Source organism: Squalius cephalus (assembly GCF_949319135.1).
Source record: "Squalius cephalus genome assembly, chromosome: 10".
Lineage (NCBI taxonomy): Eukaryota > Metazoa > Chordata > Actinopteri > Cypriniformes > Leuciscidae > Squalius > Squalius cephalus.
The window spans coordinates 41,264,146-41,291,381 of NC_137131.1; the positions used below are offsets into that span (position 1 = coordinate 41,264,146).

The 27,236-nt window shown below is 42.0% G+C and overlaps 2 protein-coding genes across 2 annotated transcripts in view; one reads left to right on the forward strand and one right to left on the reverse strand.

Annotated features, from left to right (window-relative positions):
* Nucleotides 1-27,236, forward strand: part of uqcrh (ubiquinol-cytochrome c reductase hinge protein) — a 77,637-nt gene that overhangs the window by 12,937 nt on the left and 37,464 nt on the right. The gene's annotated exons all lie outside the window — the stretch shown is intronic.
* On the reverse strand, nt 171-24,579 carry LOC307165955 (fatty-acid amide hydrolase 1-like). The gene is made up of 16 exons (XM_079884039.1): nt 24,336-24,579; nt 23,536-23,649; nt 19,743-19,886; nt 19,522-19,655; nt 17,073-17,279; nt 16,039-16,079; nt 15,823-15,947; nt 15,607-15,732; nt 14,222-14,319; nt 9,019-9,183; nt 7,536-7,635; nt 7,381-7,424; nt 6,844-6,883; nt 5,256-5,364; nt 1,933-2,078; nt 171-1,042 (listed from the first exon to the last, which is right to left on the reverse strand). The coding sequence occupies exons 1-16, from the start codon at nt 24,546-24,548 to the stop codon at nt 896-898; spliced, it is 1,953 nt and encodes a 650-aa protein (XP_079740165.1). The 5' UTR covers nt 24,549-24,579; the 3' UTR covers nt 171-895.

The window sequence follows — 27,236 nt, forward strand, 5'->3', positions numbered from 1 at the left end:
TAATACATTTCTTTATTCAGGCAAGAATTAGAGTTAGGGTTCATTTCAGCAGTGGACCCGGAAAGAGAACAATATAATGAGAAGAAATCAAAATGTCCCTAATGATTTCCCATCCTTGATGACTAATGCAAATGAAGAATGTAAAATGTGTGCAAAACCCAGAACAGACAAATATTTACATTACACTGGAGCTGATGGTGTCATGTGTCATTAAGTCCAGTTAAAGCCTTTCCAACCAGAGTCATCATTCAGGGCAGAGAAAACGAGCAGCGCTCATCTCATACCGACAGACAAGCAAGGAACACGCTTTCAGTGAACCTGTGATGTACTGATTCATTTTAGTTTAATGAATTTGTAAGGCATTAAAATATACAAAATGATACAGATATGAAGAGATGCATTTAAATCCTCATTCAGGCTTGATGAAGCTGCATTGCTTCTATCCTGATTGCAAATATTCACGCTTCATTTAAACACTGAAGAATGATTGAAAGTTATTTGTTTATTAAAGATGAAGTGTGTAATTTCAGTGCCACTATCTTCACCAAAAGTTAAGCCCAGTTTCAAATAGTTTCTCGTTGTCTGCCACTGGTTGGACAAACAGATCAACCTATTAATGTCTTTTAGTCATTTTTACATGTTAATCTGATTTAAACATCAAAAATATACATTAACTCAACACACAATCTCAAGAATGATCAGATGTAAACATTAATGAAATACATCATACTAAAGTCTGGTTGTTAGTCAAAAGCATCATCATATCAGCTAAAACACCTGATGAACAATGATCAAATTCTGTGGATGTTTCTGTGGTCACAGATTCTGTGTCGGCCTGTTCATAACTCGCCTACGACTGAACCGTTTGCAGCTCAGAAACACACGCAGCTGAATTTCAGTCATCGTGTTTCCTGGTGATTTTTGGTGAGTTTTTGGCTGTGAGCCGTTCCACCTCTCTCATAAAGCGCAGACACATTTCATCCTGCCACGGTAGAGATACACACTGAACTGACACAGGGAGACCTACGCCATCCTTCACTGCCTGAAAACACACACACACACACACACACACACACACACACACACACACACACACACACACACACACACACACACACATTTGCATCCCATGACATATTACTGATATTATACGATGTGTTTGACTTTGTAATGCAAAAGTAATGCAAATGCAAAAATGCATTATATATATATATATATATATATATATATAAATTTAAATCACATAACACAAATTTCACAAAAATGTTTCATGGCACAAATTATTGTTGACAATAAATATTGTGGTCTGTGCAATAACATTTGTTCGCTAAGGTCGTTTCTATATTGACCATTCAACCTCCAAACATTTTAAATGAATTATTAATATTTTTTCCCCATGTTATAATGTGTGATTTACTTCAAAGCATACCAAAACTAAAGTAAAACTACCAGAGTTATCAAATTAACTTATTCAAATAAATTAATCCCAAACATACTGTGACAAGGTTCAAATAATGGAGTGTTTAAGAGTTAGTAAGAAAAACAAAAAAACACTCTCAACATATATTTGGGATACTGGGGGTAATAGTTTAAAAAATTGGCTTATTTTTTGTAATGAAATGATTAGACATTTAAAAAAAGAAAAGAAATTCTCCATATAAGGGCCTTAAAATATACACAGTCCAAATAGTCCCACATATGGCTTTACTATTGGTTACTGGAGTTAAGCAGAGCTTTACATTTATCACATGTCTGTTTTATAAAAGTACATGATCCCATTCGTGATTCTGTCTTTGTAATCGTGACTATACTGCCGCCTTGTGGATGTCAGGCATACAACACACAATTTATCACAACACTTTAAGGTTGACAAAAACATCCTATGGATTTAATGCAACTTAACTTCAGTGGTCTTGCACTGTGAAAACCTACCTCAACGAAGAGTTTGTCCCACACGTCTCCATAGAAACCCTTATACTGACTGAGCTGTGCCTCGTCCTCTTCCGTCACTGTAGACACGGTCACAGTCCCGACTGGGAAGTTCAGCAGGTTGTACAGGGATGTGTAGCTGAGAGCACCTTCAGGAGTGGAGAACAATTACTGCATCTAGGTGACTGTTGAAGGCCGTATGTAATGCTGAAATCATGACTGTCAAGTTAATAAGTAACTTTAAACCGCAGACACTTACTGCATAATATCAAACAGACATTGGATCACAATCTACATCAGCCTTTTTGTTAAAGTCACCATGAAATCAAAATTGACCATTCTTATTTCTAATGGAATATTGCAGTGTTTGTTATAAATTATATATCTGTGCACATAATTAGGTGAAAATCCAGCTTTTAATGCTGTTTATGTGTCTATGTGGTGTTTTTAATATGCTTTAAGACAAGCCATGTGTAAATTCATAAGTCGACACCATTGCTGAGTATTTTCTCCTTAAAACTGCAGTGAACCAAAGACAGTCTCAAAAACACGCTTTGAAATCGCTGGTGTTTCTGACGTCACAAACTACCTTGTAATCTCTGAGCTGAGTGAGTGAGTGGAGGCGGGGCTCACTTGCATATTCATAGAACAGCATATACTTACTGAGGCAAGGGTGTAGAGTTACATTCAAGCTATTTTAAGGCATGAAGAATTTTTTTTCAAGGAAAAAAAACTTTAAATGTGTCATTTTGGTGATCAAAGATGAGTTTTAAGGGATAAAATTATTGACTACAGGGGGACTTTAACTAAAATAACTTTCCCTTCCTCTTAATCTCTTCTCTTCTCTGATGATGAGGGCGGGGTAACCTGTCACTCACATGAGATCAGCCAATAGCAAACCACAACCATCCAATCAATTCCTCATGGACAAAATCAAGCCCCGCCCACATTTGTTCTTGTTCCAGAAGCCGTTTCACTCGGGTATACGACACAATAGGGAAGAAAAGTCTATCAAAACTTGTTTCAGGCTGACTAGAAACAGGAAACACATTTTTGCTAGTCACAATTAAATTAAAGGCAGGGTAGGCAGGATTTTTCTAAAAAACTTTTCCCCAAATTTGTTTAAACTGTCTTTATATACCAATACATAATTAAAATGTAAGTACTCTGAAAAAGAGAGTATAAAAATCGAGTGTCTGTAGTCCTCTCAGGGATGCAATAAACACATCTACTTATTCCATTCACTCCCACCCCCTCCCTACTGGGCTCCTTCCAAAGCCACACCCCCAAAACACATGAACGCGCGATGCCGATCTCTCAGCTGGAGGACGCGTTTGCCAGCGCCGAGCGGAGAGGAGCGCAGTGCATGTAGTGACATCATGTCAGAATCACTTGTAATAAAATACCTAACTTTATCATTATGAATATAAACAACTAACATGGCTGTTAGTACTCACTATCAAGCTAGCATATCGATACTGGTAAAGTTTAAAATATATTGAGTTTGATTCGGTAACGAGCTAGTAACATAAGGCAAAGCTAAAAACAGGTTGCATTGATACAGTACATACACGTTTTCCCATTACCATCAGTTACACTGTGATGGTGAATTTCGTGTAAGATTCATAACATATACGGTGTTTTGCATGTAAGAGCTTCCATGATGAAAGCACTGTTGGCTCTGATGAGGACTAACATTACACTCCGGAGACAAGTAGCCAACCTTTCTACCTTACTAGTTCCTTTTTTTGCCTTGTTTGCCTTCGCTGACTGTATATGCAGGTACTGGGAATTTTGACTGCTCTTTCTCTGTCATAATTGTGATTCTTCCTATAGCTTCCGTGCCTCTTCCCCTCCTCGAGTCAAACGGGTGCGCGCATGTGTGCAGCTCCTGTAGCGGCAGGGGTGGTAGCCATGGTAGCGAGGGAGAGTGACAGTCGCCCAGCCAATCATTTCATTCATTCCGAATGGAAATAAGTAGCTGTGTTTATTGCATCCCTGAGAGGACTACAGACACTCGATTTTTATACTCTCTTTTTCAGAGTACTTACATTTGAATTATGTATTGGTATATAAAGACAGTTTAAAAAAATTTGGGAAAAAGTTTTTTAGAAAAATCCTGCCTTTAAACGTACAATATGTAATTTTTTTCGCCGCTAGGGGGCGCTAACCTCTTACAATAACAAAGGCGTAGTTTGATGAAGCAACATTTGCTAAGAATTATGGATCTGTCGTCAACGTCAAGCCGACCGATCTAATAATGTTTATGGATGAGTAAATACATCGATGTTTTTATCATGACTGTGATATGAAGCAGGTCGGGATTGCTAGAGACAGCTATCAGCTCCACACGCGACGCAAGTCCCGCGGATATAAAAGGAACATGGACATTTCATTCTACCGAACTACACGCAAGTGCAGAATTACAACTCACAGGTCAGTTTATTAGACAAATTAACTTGTGAGGTAACGCAGCGCTGTTTCACTTGGTCTAACATTACACTATCACACTAAACTGCATTTCAATGTGTTGAAATTTATGTTATTCTATGTGTTAGTTTGTCTGCATGAGACTAGCAGTAGCTAGAATAACATACAGATCATATTGTAACATTTTATCATTGTTGACCTATATAACATTGATTAGTTTTATGTAAATGTGCTCACCTGTTTAATAAAGTACATGTAGGAGCGGTCGAAGTCTCGGACGTGGAGCTCTCGTTTATATACTGTCTATGGGAGCTTTCGGCATCTCGAAAACACCGCGCTGATATTGATTCTCGTTTTAGTTCTCCTTTTTTTATCCAAAGTCTGCTTGCCATGGTCCATAATGTTTGAACGAAACAACAACAGCGTGCAAATAGACATTGCGAACTACACAGTTGTCCACGTCTGTCGCCTTGGTTACTATCAGAGGGCTCTGGTTCATAGCTCTGGTTGCTATGGCAGTACGAGCGTAAACCAGGGAGAACGTGGATATGACGCCATTGACGGCGACAAAACGGAAATAAAGAAACATTACGTGTCTTCGAATTAAATTACAAATTTCTCCAGGTTTGAAAATTGTTGGAAACAGTCGGGATAATGCAAGTACACAACTAAAAAAAATATATAACATTTTTGCTATTTTTAAAGCAAAAAAATGACATATTGTACCTTTAACTAGTAATAATAAGGGAATTGAAAGCTAAAAGCAATGAGAAGTGGGATGTGGCACAGTGATTAACATGACAAATTAAAAAATTGCACTTCATGACAAAAAGGTTGCCGACCCCAGATTTATAGACACAAAGATAATGTAATAGTAAAGTACTGGGGATACATACTGGGGATACGGCCGCTGTAATGTAAATTGAAGGCTGGTCCAAACATAGGGCACAACAAAACGTCCACATTCAGTCTCCTCCACTCTGCTATCACCTCATCAATGTATTGCTACAGATGAGAAAAACAAAAAACCTTTCACACATTCTCAAAATACATACAATCATGTCAGAATAAGAATCACTTTTGATACAAAGTATGTGCCAGGAAAATTAATTTGCTCAACTGCTGGGACGCACTGTCAATCAATGTTGGGGGTAACGAATTACAAGTAACGCGAGTTATGTAATCGCATTACTTTTTTCAAGTAACGAATTACTATTAATTTTACGACAAAATATCTAAGTTACTTTTTCAAATAAGTAACAGGTTTCTTTGTTTTCCCATGTATTGACTGACAGCTCTCCTGTTAAGAGAAATCGGGATTATGGTGCGTTCAAGTCCTCCTGGGAAGTTCGTATTTATGAGGTGGGAAGTCGTGTTTACGACGGTATGTGCGTTCAAGTCACTTTTGTCAGAGTAAGATGGCGGTGTATTTTCTCTTAATTAATTACACAAAAATACAGCAAGGTTCTTAAACTCTACTTCTAGAAAATGAAGAACTAAGAAATGTGCATCAGGTGTTTTGCTTTATGTTTTTAATTAATTTATGAAGCCACTGTAAACTTAATTGTTACATATTATATTGTTTTATTTTAATGGCATCATATTCTGTGCACTGTGCAGGCAATTAGCATACTTCGCTGTAAATAGAAATATCACTGCTAAACACCTTTAAATATTGTGGTATTCCATCATAAACATCATATGCGTTTCTTTTTTGTTTTTAATGCTGAAGTAAGAGTTGAACTTTCTTCTTCTTCCGGGTCCAGAATTGCAGCACAGCTGAAAGGTTTGTTTGAGCTGCTGTACAGACGTGAATTTCCATTTCCTTCAGCCTGAGGCTTATTCACTTTTGGTGTGAAAGGTCATTTACATTTACCAAGAAAAAAAAAAAAAAAAAAAAAAAAAAAAAAAAAAAAAAAATATATATATATATATATATATATATATATATATATATATATATATATATATATATTATTTTTTTTTTTTTTTTTTTTTTTTTTTTATAAACCCAGCCCAGGTGTAATATTTTGTTACTCCCTAAAAAAGTGACTAAATGCATTAATTAGTTACTTTTTATAGACAGTAATGTGTTATGTTACGTAACACATTACTGTCTATAAAAAGTAACTAATTAATGCATTTAGTCACTTTTTTAGGGAGTAACACAATATTGTATAACTTTTAAAAGTAACTTTCCCCAAAATGAAATGAGGACACATAATATTTTTTTTTTGTTTTTTTTGTTTTTTTTGTCAGGATGGCATTTAAATGTTTCCTAGCAGGGATTATAAATGGTTCCAGGAATGAAAATGAAGAAACAATGCGCATAATGTGAGGCTTCACGTGATTTAATGTGCTACAGCAATGACCAGAGAGAACCATAGGCCTCTATTACACTGAGATAATCATTTCTACAATCTCAGTGGTGTTGATGAAAGACCACATAATATTAATAATAAAATCAAAATAATAAAATTCTACCTCAATTTTTACATGATGTCTCCATAATTCTGCTACAGACCTTGCAAGAGAAAAAAAAAGCTATTAAGGAATGGTATCATTTCAATTCTGCTCAGTTCTATTGTGAAATATTATTACAATTTAAAATTACTTGTTTTCTTCGTGAATATATTTTAAAATGTAATTTATTCCTGTGATCAAAGCTGAATTTTCAGCATCATTACTCCAGTCTTCAGTGTCACATGATCCTTCAGAAATCATTCATATGATGATTTGCTGCTCAATAAACATTTATGATTATCAATGTTCAAAACATTTCAGATTATTGTAGAATTATTGTACAATTCAGATTATTGTAGAAAACATGATAGATTTTTGTCAGGATTCTTTAATGCATAGAAAGTTAAAAAATTCACAGTTTGTAATAATGTAGAGGTCTCTAGGCTACTGTCTTTACTGTTTAATCGTAACTTAAATTACACTCAAGAACACAAGATTTATCAGCATATTTATATTCATTATGCAAATTAATATTAACAAAAAATGTCTGTAGCTTACCCAACTCCAGCACTTGCTTTCAGGATTGCAGACAACCGCGGATACTGGAGAAAGTAATCCAAACATAAAACAGTTTAAAAAAATATTAGCTTGAGTAAAACAGATTGCTTAATTAGATGCAAATGAGAAACAGAAACAACATTTACAGAACTCACAACAGGCTTCAGAACAACAGAGAGTAACTTCTGTATGAAGCCTGGGATCCGCAACAGGGCGGCCTGATCCCGGAGACACGGATCAATGGGGCCTGGCTTCCTGAAATCACACACATATGAATACAAATATAATGTGTGATTACTATGAATCAGAGGTGACTACAGCGTCTTTAATGAGGCCAGAAACACTGGAATAGTTCTCTTACGAGAGGTTCTCTCGTATTGCGTAAGTTGCTTACGCATCGGGAAAGTCTTCTTTCTTCGAGATCTGAAGCCAAAAAATTATCCTTAATTTTGTATTCATTGTCAACGCAGTGCGGCAGCCGGCAGACCAAGGCAGGCTGTATGAGCGTGCTCATTGGCTGCTCGGCGGCAACTGCTTAAGCCTATCAGTGAGCCTCGTGAAACGTGACCTCCAATCCGTCAAGATGGGTGTGGCCAGTGTGTATATAACGAGTGCTCACAGGCTGAATATCTGATTTTCTTGTCTTCAGCGAAGCTCTTCGCATCGCTGGATCTTGAGAGCCTCCGCCGTTGAAACCAGCGACCAGCAAGCTTAGGACAGCGCCTGAAGAAGCCGGCCGCCTTCGCCGCCTTCAGCCTTCCGTGCCTGCTACGCTATCCGGCGACGTATCCTTTCTATTGCTGCGTGTGTTCGCCCTGCGACACACGTTCTCTCTCACTCTAAAAGAGCACGGGCCGTTTTTTTCAAAATGCCCCGTTTTTCCTGCTCAGCAACGGAGACCGCCACCTCATCTGCGCTCTCTGCCTGGGCCGCGAGCACGCCGCTACCGCACTCTCTACGGGCGGCTGCCCTGAGTGCGAGGAACTTTCAATGTCGACCCTGCGGGCTCGACTTGAAGTTTTCAACCATGATGTCGCTCCGCCTGTACCTGCTGGGCCGCGCAAGAAAAAGCGCCGCTCACAGCGACCACCGGAGATCGACGAGGCGCTTAGAAGCTCGCCGGAACATCTCCCTCAAGCTTCTCTCTCGCCTTCCCCGCCCCCCCTCCTGGCCGCGCAGCCGCCGGCTCCCGCCCGCGCCGCCGCCGCTTCAGGGGATGAGGCGGACGAGTTTGATGAACGCGCCGCTGACAGCTGTTCCATCCTGGCCTCTGACAGCGAGGAATGGTCTACTGCCTCTTCAGTCCAGGATTCGGGCCGTACTCGAGCGGGCGAGGACGCGGAACTTTTACGCCTCCTCACGCGGGCTGTTGAACAGCTGGGCCTTGATTGGTCTCCTCCTGAGGAGCCAGCACCGAACAGACTCGACGGCTGCTTCCTTCATCACCACCGCCGACAGCCAGCGTCCAGAACCGCACCCTTCCTGCCTGAGCTTCACAGCGAGCTCTCTAAATCGTGGAATGCTCCATTCTCCGCGAGAGTTTCTTCGCACGCCTCATCGACGCTCTCACAGGTTGACGGCGCCACTGAGAAGGGGTACAATGCCATCCCCCCCGTGGAAGAGGCGGTCGCAGCGCACCTTTGCCCGCCCTCTGGCTGGCGCTCAAAGGCTGCCCTCCCGTTCAAAGCTTGCAGGACCACATCAGCCCTCGTCGGCCGCGCTTTCACCGCCGCCGGGCAGGCTGCATCTGCACTCCACTCTATGGCCGTACTGCAGATTCTCCAAGCTAACCTCCTCCGTGATCTGGACGAGAAAGGTTCAGATTCTGCTTCCATCACGGATTTAAGGAGCGCGACGGACCTTTCCCTTCGCGCCACGAAATCCGCTGCCCAGGCCATTGGACGGTGCATGGCCTCTCTGACTGTTTCAGAGAGGCATCTCTGGCTCACGCTCGCTGACATGAGGGAGTCTGAGCACGCGGTGTTCCTTAACGCCCCCCTCTCCCCCACCGGCCTGTTTGGCCCAGCGGTAAACGGGATCGTGGACCGCTTCTCGGAGGTTCAGAAGACTACACAGGCGATGAATCTTTTTCTGCCTCGGCGCTCTAGGTCTGCCGCACGCCGTCCTCGTGACCAGCCTGCGCAAAGCTCTGCCCAGCGCCCAGCTCGACCTCCGTCCTCGCAGCGACGACAGGGCGGCCGCCCTCGATCTCGCTCGACCAGCCGAATCAGGCCGCCTCCTCCCCGGGGACCCCGGCAGAGGATTGCGGTAAAACCTGAGCCTGCAAAAACCTCCTAGCCCGAGGAAAGAAGCGACGATTGTGTCCCGCCGCGGCCGGACCATCGTCAAAGCTTCATGCCCTGTCAGTCCCCGTTGCCACGGTTACTGCAGACACTCATATCGCAGCCAACGAGCCGGTGAATCCACCCTCTCGCCTGCACACAACCGCCGTTTTCACGGCGACTCAGAGAAATCTCGAAAAGAGCATTATGTCTGGTTGCACGGTTCACGCCGTATGTGTTTCAAATGCAGTAAACGTGCCCACTTCTCTGTGTTCACCTCTGCACACAAGCACTATAAACCCTGTGTCTCTCACAGAGCCCACTCTCATAAAGCAGGCAGAAGCCGCTCGAGTGTTAAAAGTAGGTCACGTGTCCACCCCGCTGTGCCCACACCTACTCACTGCCCGCTCTGTTACACATCCCCTCACAACCGGTCATGTTTTAAATGCAGATGCTGTGCCCGCTCCCACGCGCTCACACATTCTTTCGAACATTTCGCCCCCGACGCCGCTGTCACGCGTCGTGCCTCACACTGTATGTTCCCCGTCCAAAGCCACCGGGACACTGTGTGTGAATCGGCCAGTTATCGATGCGTGCGACCCGCCGTATCTAAGCACCGAGAGCGCGCGCACCGCGCCCGCCCCTCCGTTTCGAGCTCTCGAGCCTGCGATGCGCAGCGATCAGAGCCCGGAGGCCATTCTGCCCCTGGCTGCACACGCGAAAGCGTGGGAAGCTATTCCAGGTGCGTCAGATTGGGTGCTAAGCACAGTAAAACAGGGCTATACTCTGCAGTTCGCTCGCCGCCCTCCGCGCTTTCAAGCGCGTATCAAGACCAGAGTGAATGGGGAAGTAGCACATCTACTTCGAGCAGAGATAGCCACACTTTTGTGCAAAGGGGCTATAGAACCGGTTTCCCCTGCTGTGAGCGAGTCGGGCTTTTACAACCGTTATTTCCTCGTTCCCAAGAAGGACGGAGCTCTCAGACCAATTTTGGATCTGAGACGTTTGAACAAGGCTCTTATGAGAAGACCGTTCAAAATGCTCACAACCAGGCAAATTCTCACGCAGATTCGCCCGTGGGACTGGTTTATATCTCTCGATCTAAAAGACGCGTACTTTCAGATCCAGATAATACCCCGTCACAGGCCATTCTTGAGATTCGCCTTCGACGGTCAGGTATATCAGTACACCGTCCTACCTTTCGGCCTGTCGTTAGCACCCCGTACATTTACGAAGTGCATGGACATGGCTCTCGCTCCCCTGAGGGGTCGGGGAATGCGAATTCTGAACTACTTGGACGATTGGCTAATTCTAGCACAGTCAGAGGCCGAACTTATCGCCCACAGAACAGTGCTTCTAAGCCACCTGGACAGCCTGGGGCTTACGGTCAACTGGACCAAGAGCTCATTAGTGCCCAGTCAGTCAACCTCTTTTCTGGGTTTGGATCTGGACACTGTGGCAATGACGGCCCACCTGTCGACACAGCGCGCGCGCTGCATTCGACACCTGGCCGCGTCCTTCCAGCCGGGCAGCACCGCACCTCTCAAGACATTTCAGAGGATGCTGGGTTGTATGGCTTCAGCTGCAGCAGTGCTTCAGCTGGGTCTGTTACGTATGCGCCCGCTACAACGCTGGCTGAATGCCCGAGTACCTCACAGAGCCTGGGCTTCCGGCGGCATTCGAATCAGAGTGACTCAGAGCTGCGTTTCAGCACTGAAGCCCTGGTTAGCAGCCGACTGGTACCAGCGGGGAGTGACAATGGGAGCCATCTCACGCCGCAAAGTTATCTCGACGGACGCTTCCACCTCAGGTTGGGGCGCTCTTTTCGAGGGCAAACCGGTTTTTGGCCTGTGGTTAGACCAGGAGAAATGCCTCCACATAAACTGTTTGGAGATGATAGCGGTCGAGAACGCGCTCAAGCGCTTCCTCCCATTCATACAGGATCACCATGTGCTAGTCCGCTCGGACAACATGTCCGTTGTATCCTATGTGAACCGACAGGGCGGTGTCAAATCCAGAAACCTGTGCAAGCTGACAGAACGCCTTCTCGTGTGGGCTCACCGCTCGTTGCGCTCGCTGAGAGCCGCGCACATGCCGGGCCACCTGAATGTCGGTCCAGACAGACTGTCCAGAGACAACATTCCCCTGGGAGAATGGTCTCTGCACCCCCAGACAGTCCAGTTTCTCTGGCGCCTATTCGGCAGAGCGGAGGTCGACCTCTTTGCGTCGAGAGACAACGCTCACTGCCCGAAATTTTTTTCGAAAAGCGAGGACGCGCTGTCCCAGACATGGCCCAGCCTCCCGCTGTACGCTTTTCCCCCGATCTCCCTGTTACCACAGGTCATTTCGAGGATCAGGGAAACGCACTGCCCAGTGCTTCTTATAGCCCCGCGTTGGGAGAACCAAACCTGGTACCCAGAGCTAGTGAGGCTGTCGCACTCATCCCCATGGCCGATCCCGGTGAGAAAGGATCTCCTCTCTCAAGCCGGTGGATCGATTTGGCATCCCCATCCAGAACGATGGTCTCTGCATGCATGGGTAATCAACGGATACCCGTTGACCTGCCAGAAGGGGTCGTGAACACGATCACGCAGTCTAGAGCCCCCTCCACGAGACGGCTCTACGCGTCTAAATGGTCGGTGTTTTCTAAATGGTGCGCTACTAAGAGCTTGGATCCACGCGTATGTGGGGTCCCACGGGTGCTCTCCTTCCTACAAGAGCTGTTGGACAAGGGCAGGTCCCCTTCCACGCTCAAAGTGTATGTGGCGGCTATCGCAGCGTTCGCTGAGACGACGCGCGGCCAGGCAATAGGAAGGAACGAGCTCATTATCCGCTTCCTCAGAGGAGCTAGACGGATGAATCCCCCGCGGCCCCCCTCGGTTCCTATTTGGGATCTGTCCTTGGTCCTGGAGGCCCTGAAGGCTTTTCCCTTTGAACCGCTTGAATCCGTGGATTTAAAGTACCTGTCGCTCAAAACCGTTTTTCTGATAGCTCTGTCTTCAGTAAAACGCGTGGGGGATTTGCACGCGCTATCTGTTAGCCCTGCATGTCTTGAGTTCGGACCGAACGACTCGAAAGTCATTCTCAGACCGAGACACGGTTACATCCCCAAAGCGATTGGAACCCCTTTTAGGGCACAAATCATTTCCCTTTCGGCTCTGCCAGCATCCGATAATGGGGACAGTGATAACCTCCTATGCCCTGTCAGGGCGTTGAGAGTTTACATCACGCGCTCCGCCGCTTTCAGGCGTTCCGAGCAGCTCTTTGTTTCCTTCGGCGGACGCACCAAGGGTCTCGCCGCCTCGAAACAGAGCCTGTCCAGGTGGATAGTGGACGCGATTGCAGCAGCTTATGCCTCCAAACACCTGCAGTGCCCTCTGGGTATCAGAGCCCACTCTACTAGAGGCATGGCCTCTTTGTGGGCCTGGTCCAGAGGAATTTCTATCCACGATATTTGTATGGCGGCGGGCTGGGCCTCCCCATCGACATTCGTGAGGTTTTATAACCTGGAAGTTCCCGCCTTACAGGCTAAATTGCTGTCAGTATAAGTGACATGTATGCTCTGCCCAGTCGCTTATGTGCAGACTACGTTCACATGCTGGCGATATTTTCTGGTATGATACTCAGGGTAAAGTGTTTATACTCAGACCGGCTGGGCCGCTCTGTTTTTCATTCCCCGTCACGTGCTGTTTACCGGTGCTGGCCCGCGCTGCTGGCCACCCGTCTTCCACTGTGTTGCACGGGGGATTATTTTCTTCGTAAAAGGCCGATTATGTCGCTCTTTTCTTACCCTAATGAGTGCCTATGTACTGTGTGGGCTCGCGCTGCCGGCCCCACTGTTTTGCACTGATATATACTTATAGACCGGCCGCGCCGCTCTATTTTATATACTGGGTGAAGTGCTTTGTACTGTGTTGGCCCGTCTCTCCGACCGGCCACCTGTTCCAGCAGAATGTTTTTCCCCGGTTTCATGTGCTGGATGCTCGGCGCGCACAGCGTTGATAAGGGGTTCCCGATGCGTAAGCAACTTACGCAATACGAGAGAACCTCTCGTAAGAGAACGTACTCGGTTACCTAATGTAACCTCGGTTCTCTCTAGAAGAGGGAACGAGTATTGCGTAACCTGCCGTGTCGCGCCACGAGCTTTTGCGCTTCAGACTACGAAAACCAGATATTCAGCCTGTGAGCACTCGTTATATACACACTGGCCACACCCATCTTGACGGTTAGAAGGGTGTGGAGGGCGCGAAGCGCCCTCATTGGAGGTCACGTTTCACGAGGCTCACTGATAGGCTTAAGCAGTTGCCGCCGAGCAGCCAATGAGCACGCTCATACAGCCTGACTTGGTCTGCCGGCTGCTGCACTGCGTTGACAATGAATACAAAATTAAGGATAATTTTTTGGCTTCAGATCTCGAAGAAAGAAGACTTTCCCGATGTGTAAGCAACTTACGCAATACTCGTTCCCTCTTCTAGAGAGAACCGAGGTTACATTAGGTAACCGAGTACGTTCTAATGGATATCAATCATGACGTGTGAATGTGCTGATACCAGACGTACAGATGACTGTAGAGCGCTCTGCCTCCATCAGCCATGACCCCTTTAAAAGTGAACTCAAAGAAGACTTCGTAGACCCGTAGAGGTGGGAAAGGAACAAGCTGAAATGTGAACAACACACCAGACCAGAACATCAGACCTGCTTTTCAAGTCTGCAATCTCAACTTATCACACGTTCTGTATAATGTATAGTGTTTAAACCAAGCCGCAACCTTTCCGGTCTCTCTCTTGAATCCAACACGGAAGTGACTTAAACTGTTAAAATTCATCGACAGGCCGCTAGAGACAAAGAGAGTCAATCCCATATACCCCCCATGTTAATATGCCCAACTTTACAGCAGAAACAATGTGTTTACAGCCTGTTACAAAAAGTGGTTTTGGTCTATATAGCTAATTTTGCCCTTCATCACAACTTCATGATGTTTTTTTAGAACGTCCATATTTTATTACAGTCTCTTTTGATAATAAAATAATCTGACGATTATTGCTTAAATTAGCAATGTTTTTTTAATTAATTTCTATTATCTGTGCAAAGTCTTGTTTTGCCTTAGTGGACATTTCTAAGCATTTATTTTCCCAGTTTATCATTTCTGTGTTGTGACGCGCGGACTGTTAATGTGTTTATGACTCCTTGTTGACCTTCCTCTGTTTGCTGTAACTCTCTGTTCCTGATGGTTTGCTGACTGTCCTGTCCTGTCCTTTGCTGGTTGCTGACCCTTGACTGTTTGTTTGACTCTATTGTCTTCACTAATAAAGCTGCACATGGATCTCAACCCAAGCTCGTCCGAGTCTGCATTACAGCTTCCCATTTTTAAATGGAAATTAAAATGACTAAATAAAAATTATAAACAAAAGCAAAAAAAAAAAGCTAACTTGTACAAGGAATTTATTAACATTTATTCTTTATTAAAAAATTAATTAATTTTAACCATTATTTAAAATGAAAAAAATATTTCACATCCTGCCCAATGTTGTTCTCCAAACAATGTGTGATATAATGGATATAAAAACAAATATACATACAGAAACACACACATTTACTCATTTGAACATAGTTATTAATTATTACATTCATACAACAACAATAGTCCCTGCTCTCATAAAAATACAATTACTGGTGTTACATGTAGAATTTGAAAACTACATTTAAATTCACAAGATAACAAGATAGCTATATGTATATTTTAGTCATAATTATTATTTATTTTAGATCTTAAAAGCCATTCAGACTGTGATGTTACATCCAGTAAAAAATGGGTGATCTGTATTTTACAAATACATAACTATTTGTTGTGTTAATGGTTTGAAAAGGGCATATCCTTTGCTTGCCAACAAACTGCCGATGGCTAATATAAGAACTATTAATGTAGTGTAGTGTAGTTGTGTACCGTGTGGCCTGCTCTCTCCAGCAGGGCTTTAGTCTCCCTGAAGGCCCTGGCCATGCTTGGAGACGGCTGCTGGAAACCATCGTTCTCATAATAACCAATCCTCAGGGGCTTTGAGCTCTCATACACCTGTTTCATAAGAGGAAAGTATCATAGATTCTGCTTTCACCTATAATTGACCCATAAACAAGCATTTGATGTGCTATATTTATACAGGACCTTTTGGTTGAATGGTATAGGAGGAACATTGGGATCCAATGTGAACATGTCTTGGCAAAGCAGTGCCCGCATACACAGAGCCACGCTCTCAACGTCTCTTGCCAAAGGGCCAATAGAGGACAACACTGTAATCCAGCACATAGATTATGCACATCTTATATTTCGGTTTATTTACAGTTCAAAACTAGACCAGCAGTTTGATAAACCTGATCTTACCTGACTTCTGGCCTTTGACACAAGAACTGATTTCTTGACCACTAAACAAGGATGATATAAAAAATAAAGCAAATCAAAGAACAAGAAAAAACAAGTAGATTATATGCACAACATCTCAACAAAAGAGCTACAGGTGAATCTCACAAAAAATGTCAATCTAAAATCAAAAGAAAGAAATAAGAAATTATATTATGAATAAAGAAATGTTCGTGCATCATGACAATATTTACAGAAATTGAGCACATTTACTGTGACTTTTGTGTTCCTCTTTAACATATAAACGTTTTTATTTACAGATATGTTATTATAGGCATTCAGCCCTGTGTTACCAAATTCCCCTTTTTATATTAGTAAATACGCTCATTTTAATTATGAAAAAACATATGCAAGCAAATTCTAGTATTTTTTCTTTCGTTTTGTATTTTTTTAAAGATATTAAAGATATAATGCATTATTCAAATACTTGAAGTTGTTTTCCTATGTTATGCATCCACTCTGTTGCCATTATAACTATCCCTTAATGACCATAATCATACTCTTGATTATGAGATTATGTGTTCTTAATCAAAATTTACACGCAAAAAATTATGACGACATCATCATCACTATGAAGTGACACCTGTACGCTGTAAATGTGTTAACAAGTTTTTTCAAATGTTATTAGATTTGTCTCTTAAATGATCAACTCCGTTACCTTGACTTTCTACTAAACAATATGGCAATATGGACATTCAATTATATTTCTAATAAACACCTTGTAGTGTCGTGACCTTGAGCACAAGGCTAGTAATGGCTCAACATCATGAAACGTTAACCCTGTTACTGTTTAAACATAGCAAAATCTCAGCATCCATTAATTTACCACCTGGCACAAGGCATTTTATAAAACACTTATTTGTCTGACAGAATCTTTAAAAGCTTTGTTGTCATTTACTGAAGCAAGAACTGCTGTGAACCCTTTGCTTTGGAAAATGAAACTTTTCCTCACCATATACAGTCTCCTCACACAAATGTGACCAAAGACACATACAAACCTTATCCTCTTCGATGTGGGCTTAAATCCACAAATCCCACAGAAGGCTGATGGGATACGAACGCTCCCTCCAATATCAGTGCCAAAGCCCAGGATAGATCCGCCTCCTCCGATCAGAGCTCCCTCTCCTCCAGATGAACCGCCAGGCGTCTTCTTGAGGTTGCAGGGGTTCAAGGTTTGCCCATAAATGGGGTTACTGCACTCATAACTACAGTCGATACAAATACAGAGGGGTTGGGTTGGTTACAATTGAATAGGGGTGTAACAATATATCATGTCACAATATATCGCAATACAAAAATGCAACAATATGTATCGTGGATAGTGACAATAAGTATTGTGTATAGTTCAACCAAAATGAAAATTACTATGTGAGAAAAAATTCAAGTTTACAGAGTTTTAGTGTCAGTACTAGATTAAACTACTATATATAATGTTGATGTATAATAATGCAATGGAGGATCATGTGTGGGTCCTGATAATGCCAAATGTCTTATGTTACCAGTAAAAAAAGTATTATTTTTGATATATCTAGTCAGTGACAGAGTGCAAGCATATTCGTCTAAAATAATTCTGTTTTTTTCAGCTTCAGAATCATGAATATTTTTATGGTGTCACTATTGTCCTGTGCATTGGGTTATCAGCACCAAGTCCAAGCCTATTCATTTCCACCCCCAATGTACTGTATAACCAAATTTAGCATTTTAATCAATAGTTAATTTTTTTTTAAACCTTTTACCTTATGTCTTGGAGTATCGCAATTATATTGTATCCCTACAATTGAACTAATTGAAAAAGTCTCAATGGATACAAAGGTACAAAATCGCTTTCCAGAACCTTCACTCTCTCAGTTCCTCTGTGGTAGAACGAGCTTTCAGCCTCTACCTGATTTCCTGAGACCATCACAACCTTCAAGAAACAACTGAAGACACATTCTCACTTCTGCTCTAGTTTCTGTACTACTCTAGCTGACCCCTGAAACTTGACTTTTGTCTAATTTCAACTCGAGCCACTCGCTATGACAATACGTAATTCCCCTGATATTACTGGTATTCAAATCGGAGGAACAGAACATCGCTTGTCTCTTTTTGCAGATGATGTTGTTTGTTTTTAACTGATCTAGGGAGGTCTGTCCAGGCTGTTGGCCAAATTCTGAAGATGTTTGGTGAATTCTCAGGGTATAAAATTAACCAAAAGCAAAGCTCCCTGTTAATGCTGAACAAAAATAACCCTACAATACAAACACAATTTACATGTACCTATGAAGGCTTCACTTACCTGGGAATTAAAATAAATCCTGACATAAAGAAAATTGTATCTATTAATTATGATCCCTTAGTAAAAAAGGTATTGGACTCCTTAGAAAGATGGGGTGGGATGCCAATTTCTATGAGAGGTCGCATTAATATTATTAAAATGCCCAAAATTCTTATATCTTTTCCAGTCCATCCCCTTATGCATTCCAGCATCCTTCTTTTCCTCCTTGAATAAAACCTTTACCAAATTTATATGGAATAGTAAACGCCCCAGGCTGCGGCTCTCCCTTCTATATCTGCCCTATGACCGAGGGGGGCTTAGATTGCCTAATGTCAAGTTGTACTATTGGGCAGCTCAAACTTTGTGCTGCTACTTATTATTTTTCTACCACTGATACACCATCTTGGATACACATTGAGAACAATACTAATAATAATAGTACTGTTATAGTGTTATAATAGTGTTTGCCTTTCTTGCGCCATGTTTTATGTTTCTTTGTACATTTTTTCTTTTGTATGTCTGGAAAACGTTTAAAAATTCAATAAAGATATTTGTGAAAAAAAAAAAAAAAGAAACAGCATACTAGCTTTAAAAAAAAAAAAAAAAGCCTGAACAGAGGGCTTGCATGTCTCTGTTCTATAGAAAATTAGGTGCTTTGTGAGGTGAAAAGTTTAATTTAACGAAGAAAGGTCACTGCAAAATGAAAATAAAAATGAGACATTACCTTCTCCATTAAGAAAAAATTAAAGAATGAAAAAAAAACCCTCATCTTTATAAAGAGAGGAAAGATATCTTTATATATCTTTATATATAAATCCTATAGGAGCATTATTATTATTTTTATTTTATTTTTGCATTGTGACAATGTTGTGACATTATATATATATATATATATATATATATATATATATATATATATATAGCCTATATATATATTTTTTTTTTTTCCCATTGTAATGAAAATAAGTTTTCACATTAACAACTGGAGGATAAAGGTGCTTACTGTCATTAATAATGTCAGAAAAATACAAATTAACTTTATTGACTAAGCTCCAGTAAAAGAGTTGCTAACTGCACGGTCTCTTCATACTCTCTCATTGACTTAAGATTCATTCCCATGGCTCGTCTTGCTCTGCAAATCATCTGATATCACCAGGTTTTTCCCACAGGAATGATGTGCACTGTTTACTCACCTGAGAAGGCCTTGTGGTATGTTGGTCTTGATGAATGGGATGGCGCCCTGTTTCTTTAGCACTGTAACCACCACACTGTCCATGACCGCAGGCTGATCCAACTTACCCACAACACCACATGAAGAATCATGACCCTGCACATGCAAACAGGAAGTTACGTACACCACAAACAGGAAGTCACCTGTCTTCACCTGCGTAATCCTCTGTTCTCTTATATTGACCTTATATCCAACGTTGTCCTTGATGCTGATCGGCACTCCATACAGAAGACCTTTCTCTGATTGAGTGCTGATTTCTGTCAGTTGCTCCACAGACTCCATTAAGATCTCAGTGCTGCAGTTCAGATTCTTGTTCACTTCCAGAGCCTTTGAAGTGTGACATTACACATCTCAGTTTGTGATACCAAGTGGTTTCATTCAAACAGACCTCTACAATAAGCACTGATAATTGCTTATTATTTGCATTAGTTTTTCTGCACTTTTTTCTATCATCCCAAAGTAAAAAAAAAAAAAATATATATATATATATATATATATATATATATATAAGGAAAATAAGTATTTGAACACCCTGCTATTTTGCAAGTTCTACCACTTAGAAATCATGGAGGGGTCTGAAATTGTCATCTTAGGTGCATGTCCACTGTGAGAGACATAATCTAAAAAAAAAAATCCAGAAATCACAATGTATGATTTTTTACCTATTTATTTGTATGATACAGCTGCAAATAAGTATTTGAACACCTGAGAAAATCAATGTTAATATTTGGTACAGTAGCCTTTGTTTGCAATTACAGAGGTCAAACGTTTCCTGTAGTTTTTCACCAGGTTTGCACACACTGCAGGAGGGATTTTGGCCCACTCCTCCACACAGATCTTCTCTAGATCAGTCAGGTTTCTGGGCTGTCGCTGAGAAACACGGAGTTTGAGCTCCCTCCAAAGATTCTCTATTGGGTTTAGGTCTGGAGACTGGCTAGGCCACGCCAGAACCTTGATATGCTTCTTACAGAGCCACTCCTTGGTTATCCTGGCTGTGTGCTTCGGGTCATTGTCATGTTGGAAGACCCAGCCTCGACCCATCTTCAATGCTCTAACTGAGGGAAGGAGGTTAATTGTTCCCCAAAATCTCGCAATACATGGCCCCGGTCATCCTCTCCTTAATACAGTGCAGTCGCCCTGTCCCATGTGCAGAAAAACACCCCCAAAGCATGATGCTACCACCCCCATGCTTCACAGTAGGGATAGTGTTCTTGGGATGGTACTCATCATTCTTCTTCCTCCAAACACGTTTAGTGGAATTATGACCAAAAAGTTCTATTTTGGTCTCATCTGACCACATGACTTTCTCCCATGACTCCTCTGGATCATCCAAATGGTCATTGGCAAACTTAAGACGGGCCTTGACATGTGCTGGTTTAAGCAGGGGAACCTTCCGTGCCATGCCTGATTTCAAACCATGACGTCTTAGTGTATTACCAACAGTAACCTTGGAAACGGTGGTCCCAGCTCTTTTCAGGTCATTGACCAGCTCCTCCCGTGTAGTTCTGGGCTGATTTCTCACCTTTCTTAGGATCATTGAGACCCCACGAGGTGAGATCTTGCATGGAGCCCCAGTCCGAGGGAGATTGACAGTCATGTTTAGCTTCTTCCATTTTCTAATGATTGCTCCAACAGTGGACCTTTTTTCACCAAGCTGCTTGGCAATTTCCCCGTAGCCCTTTCCAGCCTTGTGGAGGTGTACAATTTTGTCTCTAGTGTCTTTGGACAGCTCTTTGGTCTTGGCCATGTTAGTAGTTGGATTCTTACTGATTGTATGGGGTGGACAGGTGTCTTTATGCAGCTAACGACCTCAAACAGGTGCATCTAATTTAGGATAATAAATGGAGTGGAGGTGGACATTTTAAAGGCAGACTAACAGGTCTTTGAGGGTCAGAATTCTAGCTGATAGACAGGTGTTCAAATACTTATTTGCAGCTGTATCATACAAATAAATAGTTAAAAAATCATATATTGTGATTTCTGGATTTTTTTTTTTAGATTATGTCTCTCACAGTGGACATGCACCTACGATGACAATTTCAGACCCCTCCATGATTTCCAAGTGGGAGAACTTGCAAAATAGCAGGGTGTTCAAATACTTATTTTCCTCAGTGTATATATATATAAATTGTGAGCTATAAACTCGCAAATGCAAGGAAAAAAAAGACTGACGTTTTTTCTCAGAATTGTGAGTTTATATCTAACTATTCTGACTTTATTACATGCAATTGCGACTTTATGTCTCAAGGTCAAGGTAACTTTATTGTCCCCGAGGGGCAATTATTTGTCCAGCCAGCAGATAAACACAAGGACAAAACACACAGCAATACAGCAAAACATAAAATACCCACAGTCTCTGAAACACAATAGTAAAGAAATACATTTAAAACAGTTCTGGTAAATTGTTTAAAATCGAAATAGAAGTCGGGATAAGAGAGTTTCTGAGTCTATTGGACCTGCATCTGGGCATGGAGTACCAACGGCCTGAGGGAAGTAGCTTAAACTGGCAGGACAAGGGATGGCTAGGGTCAGCTGCAATAGATTGGGCCTTCTTTGCCTCTCTGTTGGAGTAGATGTGGGAGAGAGAGGGGAAGTTGATGCCTACAATCTTGCTACATTCTCACAATTCTGACTTTATAACTCAATATATATATATATATTTTTTTTTTACCACATAAGTATATATGCACGCAGATATATGATTGCAATCATGAAAACTCTCGCATGTTACTGAATATGGCAATGTTAATGTATTTGGTCTTGGCGGACTCGATTCTCCTGCTGATATTGCTGCTGCTGCACAGTAAGTATGGACTTGCTACTAATAATAGATACACAGACACGCTGCTGTGAGAATGTAAGATATGAGGTGGAGGGGTTCAGAAAACTCTCAGGACTAGCCTACAGCGAACACTGAACCAGGCTATTTAAATGTTGAGCAAGCAATCTCATTGGCTGCAGAATCAGCAGAGATAGAGTCCTGCACGCGGGCAACCGCTAATATTTGATGTAATGGGTAGATTCATATTTACGCTGTCATTTGCAGTGCAGGTGCGGGCCGGGAATCAATAGGCACGGCGGACTGTGGGTCCAATAGCTCTGACTATTTCAACTCAATCCAGTACCCTCTTCTAGGCTGCTGCTTTCAAACGGTCCCGTGCTGGTTTGTGTTCACACTCTCTGTTAGTCTGAAGACCGTCAAAGGTTTCTAATTACAACGTGATTTGCAGAGATGAGAATTGTAGCCGATCACGCTGCAACTCTTTGCTCACTTTCTGTATATGATCTATTCATAATTTGAATAAAATTTTATTTTTCATGCTGCTAAGAGGACCAACGGCCACACTGCAGAGTTCCAGGAGAGACAACCGCATTTAAATGCAGAGTGAATCTGCTAAAATATCCCCGATAGCCTATTACATGACAGTGAAGGCTCATATTTGGCTATGTTCATTTCTTTTATAGAGACTGTAATTTACAAGCGTCTTCATAGCCTGTGATTTATGCACATTTGTTCAAAATAGCCTGTATGGGCAGATTGTTCATATGATCCAGGCAAAAGACGGATGCACGCTCTTGTCTTTTTTCTGTTAATTATTACTATGTTGGGCTGCATGTCTATTTTTCTTAAATGCATCAACTCAGAATGCCTAATGTTGGTTTGATTTCCCACATTATGACCAAATCAGTTCAAATGAATTATTTGCCATAATACCATAACTGCAATGTTATATTTTTAGAAATTAGAACTTTTCTTTCTTTAAGAAGAGACATATTTATTTACTTATTTGATGATATTTATAATATGAGTAAAAATTTAAACTATTAATAAATGGCATCAAGAAAAGACAGCAAAAGATGGATCAATGTTTAAAAGATTTACAATAAAAGTTATTTGTAAACCTCTGAAGCTGGGAATAAAGTCATAAATCCCATAAAGAGTTATGGACAGGTAAAATATGGCCACAGTCACAACCTTTTCCATGTAAGCATGTAGAACAGCATCCGGCTGCAGGGAGCCGTCCTGGAGTTTCCCAGTGAGCTCCGACAAAGACAGAGATACTATTGAACTGCTCCCAAAGTCTGGGTTCTGGAAAGATGCAAGAAACAAACATCAGATGTTTACATATTCACCTAGGGGAGACTGGGGCTAGTTGTCACAGAGGCTTGATCTCACCAACTTGAGGAAAAAAATCCAGTTACACAAATGCTTATTTTCTCTAGAGGTGGTTTTCTATGTTGGTTTCCAAACATTTAGTTAAAAAATATATAGGGGAGGTTTTCCAGTATCATAGTATTTTTTGTAATATAATATCTGTTAAGATGAACACCACACTCACATACATTAGGTCAAAAGTCAACAATATAGTGAAGATAAACCGAGGGTTGTTCTCCATAAAAGTCAGATGGGGGAAAGTTTTAATTTTATGAATTTATTTAAATTCTATGGATTGATTACTTAATTTAATAAATTATTTAATTTGCTTTAAATGTGTTAATTATTATATAATAGAAAAAACAATGGATTTTTGTTACCGCCTCCACTTTTACAGTAACATAAATTTTGCTAAAAAATTCTATTCAGCAGTGGCAGGCTCCACTGTGACAACTTACACAATATAGTGACAACATGATAATTTCTGAGTTTCAATAATCATGAGAACCATGACTTCTAAATGCATGACATGCATATTCATAAACATAAACACTTAGCCTACTCTATACATAATGCATATTGCATTAATAATTGATGCATGCATGTTAGATTTTTATTACCTGTATTTTAAATTGTTGCACCGCTTGTTCAGCCTGTTGAAGTGATTTATCACGTCTCTTCCGTGCGTTTAGTATTTTCTTCTGAATCTTCTGGTTATTTCTCCATTTCCAGAAGAGAATTAACGCACCTGTACCGCAAACTGTGGCTGCAAACATCGGCGTCCAGTTAATATTCATGTCTGAGGCAAGTTGTTGCAAATTAAAACTCTCCATAACTGTTGCTCATGTGTTGTGACCGGTTGAGACAGTGTGTAGTCTGTCTCTGGGTCTTTAAGAACTCTAGTTCCACAACAAATGAACGCCCTGTGTTACAACTCTTAACCCATTTGTGCCCAAATTTTTCTGAATGGTTTCATGCATATAGTTGTGTTAATAGTGTCCTATGTGAACATGTTCTGCATTTATTTTCCCCAGGTTTTTGTTTTTTTTTCCCTTGAAAATCGTATTTGAATGTGCAGCAACTATAGTTGCCGGTGGGCAAATATGTTGTATGCACCCCCTCAATGTCAAATATGAATAGGAGGAGAACATTTGGCATCTATCTCAAAATAACTGCTTTCAACAGATCAATCTTTATTCATGAACAAATTTATTATGTATAAAAGTCGAAGAACATTTGATGCGAACCCAAAAAAGCTGCATCTATCTTATAATCTCTTGAATATGAAAACACAACAAACAACAAATCCATTTTTTTTAACCCCTGTGTGCTGTTCAGGGTCTTTTTGACCCACATTTCTAACTTTCATTCATGGGGATAACATGGATAATTTGACGTGGTGTAGTGAAAGATTTTTGCCCATCTTTTGGAAAATGCAGTTTTAAAAGTAACAACAAAAAAAAACATGTCATGTGATCCAAGATGGCGGCGCACACAGTTGCAGCGACTCAGTGCTTTCCCTGTCGGTTCTTTTTACGAATGTGTGTGTGTATGGTGTTCTGTATCCAGTCTTTTTATTGTACAAACAACACTTACAGCCGACATGATCTATGGAAGTTTGGCATGTGTAGCAAACAGAGAATTTCCACTGATTTTCACCGCTCACACAACATTCCTCCGGATATCGCGAGGTGCCCTGGTTCTCCGTGGATTATCATCCCAGCGGGCAGGCGGAGAAGGCGGGGCGCAAAGAGAGGAAACAAAAGTGGGGCTGCAGGGCCGGCGCGCTAGCAAGGCTACGAAGGAAGCCACACAAACTACCGCTTCCCAGCATCTTCCTCTCCAATGCAAGATCGCTTGTTAATAAAATGGATGAACTGAGGCTTCAGGTTGCAACAAATAATGCCATCAAGAACAGTTGCATCCTGTTGATCACGGAAACCTGGCTCCACTCACTCATCCCGGACTTAGCTATCCAGCTAGCAGGCTACACAGCACAGCGCCAGGACAGGACAAGTAACTCTAGTAAGAGCAGAGGAGGGGGGCTGTGTGTGTATGTCAACAACTGCTGGTGTACTAACACAGTGATATTAGACAGGCATTGCTCCCCAGATTTGGAGTATGTGACTATCAAATGTCGTCCCATTTATCTCCCTAGAGAGTTTACTGTTGTCCTGATTACTGCTGTTTATATTCCACTGGATGCTAACGTTAACTCAGCTCTCATACTTTTAAGTGGCAGCGTTAGCAATCAGCAAAGTAGGTATCCTGATGCAGTGTGTATTGTTGCAGGGGATTTCAACCACGCAGAATTAAAAGCAGTGCTCCCAAAATTCCATCAGCACGTAAAGTGTGCAACCAGAGGAGCTAATACATTGGAAAAGGTCTACTCAAACATCAAGCGGGGCTACAAGGTCAATCCATTACCACACCTGGCCCAGTCTGACCACCTGTCACTGCTGTCAGTCCCGGCATACACCCCCATTAAGAAAACCACTCCTATCATCACAAAGACTATTAAAACATGGCCTGATGGAGCCTCCCAGCAGCTGCAGGACTGCTTTGACAGGACCTATTGGGACACTTTTGAACACCCAGATCTGGATATGTTTACAGACAGTGCTCTGTGTTATATTAAATACTGCATAGACATTGTCACAGTAGACAAACGCATCCAGGTCTACCCCAACCAGAAGCCCTGGATGTCAAGGGAGGTCCAGCATCTGTTAAAGGCGAGGAACACTGCTTTCAGATCAGGTGACGAGGCTCTCTACAGTCAAGTCAAGTCAAGTCAAGTTTATTTATATAGCGCTTTTCACAACATAGGTTGTATCAAAGCAGCTTCACAATATTAAATTAAAACAATACATCAGTGTTTGTTTCTAGTGGAACGTCCACGTTTGGTAATGCTGATCAATAGTATCGTTGATTGATTAATTAAATTAAATATCCCCAAATATCCCCAACTGAGCAAGCCAAAGGCAACAGTGGCAAGGAACCGAAAAACTCCATCAGGTGACCTAATGGAGAAAAAAAAACCTTGGGATCATGTACAGTGCAGCACGTACTAATCTGAAGAGGGGCATCCGAAAGGCCAAGTCTGACTACAGGAGGAGGATCGAGGACCACTTGGACAGCAACAACAGCAGGCGGGTGTGGCAGGGAATCCAGCACATCACCAATTATAGGACCAACCCCGGGACTGTGGAAGGGGATGCCTCACTGGCGGAGGAGTTAAACCACTTCTTTGCCCGTTTTGAGGTTCAGCCACCAGAGGCAGCCACACCACATCCAGTAGCTCACAGCGACACCGTCCTCATGGTAAAAGAGCATGAGGTGAGGCGTACGCTGCGGGCAGTCAACCCGCGGAAGGGCTGAGACTCAGAATTAACCGGCCCTGATGGCATCTGCGGACGCGTATTAAAGGACTGTGCGGACCAGCTGGTGGGGGTCTTTACTAAGATCTTCAACCAGTCACTCTTCCAGCTCACTGTCCCATCCTGCCTGAAGTCCTCCATCAT

Bases quoted from the DNA above. Each gene is read 5' to 3' on its own strand.
- LOC307165955 (XM_079884039.1), bottom strand. From the start codon at position 24,548: ATGGAGAGTTTTAATTTGCAACAACTTGCCTCAGACATGAATATTAAC. The intron at 15,948-16,038 runs GTAAGATCAGGT...GCTGGATTACAG, and splicing joins TGTCAAAGGCCAGAAGTCAG to TGTTGTCCTCTATTGGCCCT. The intron at 7,425-7,535 runs GTGAGTTCTGTA...TACTTTCTCCAG, and splicing joins CTGTTGTTCTGAAGCCTGTT to TATCCGCGGTTGTCTGCAAT.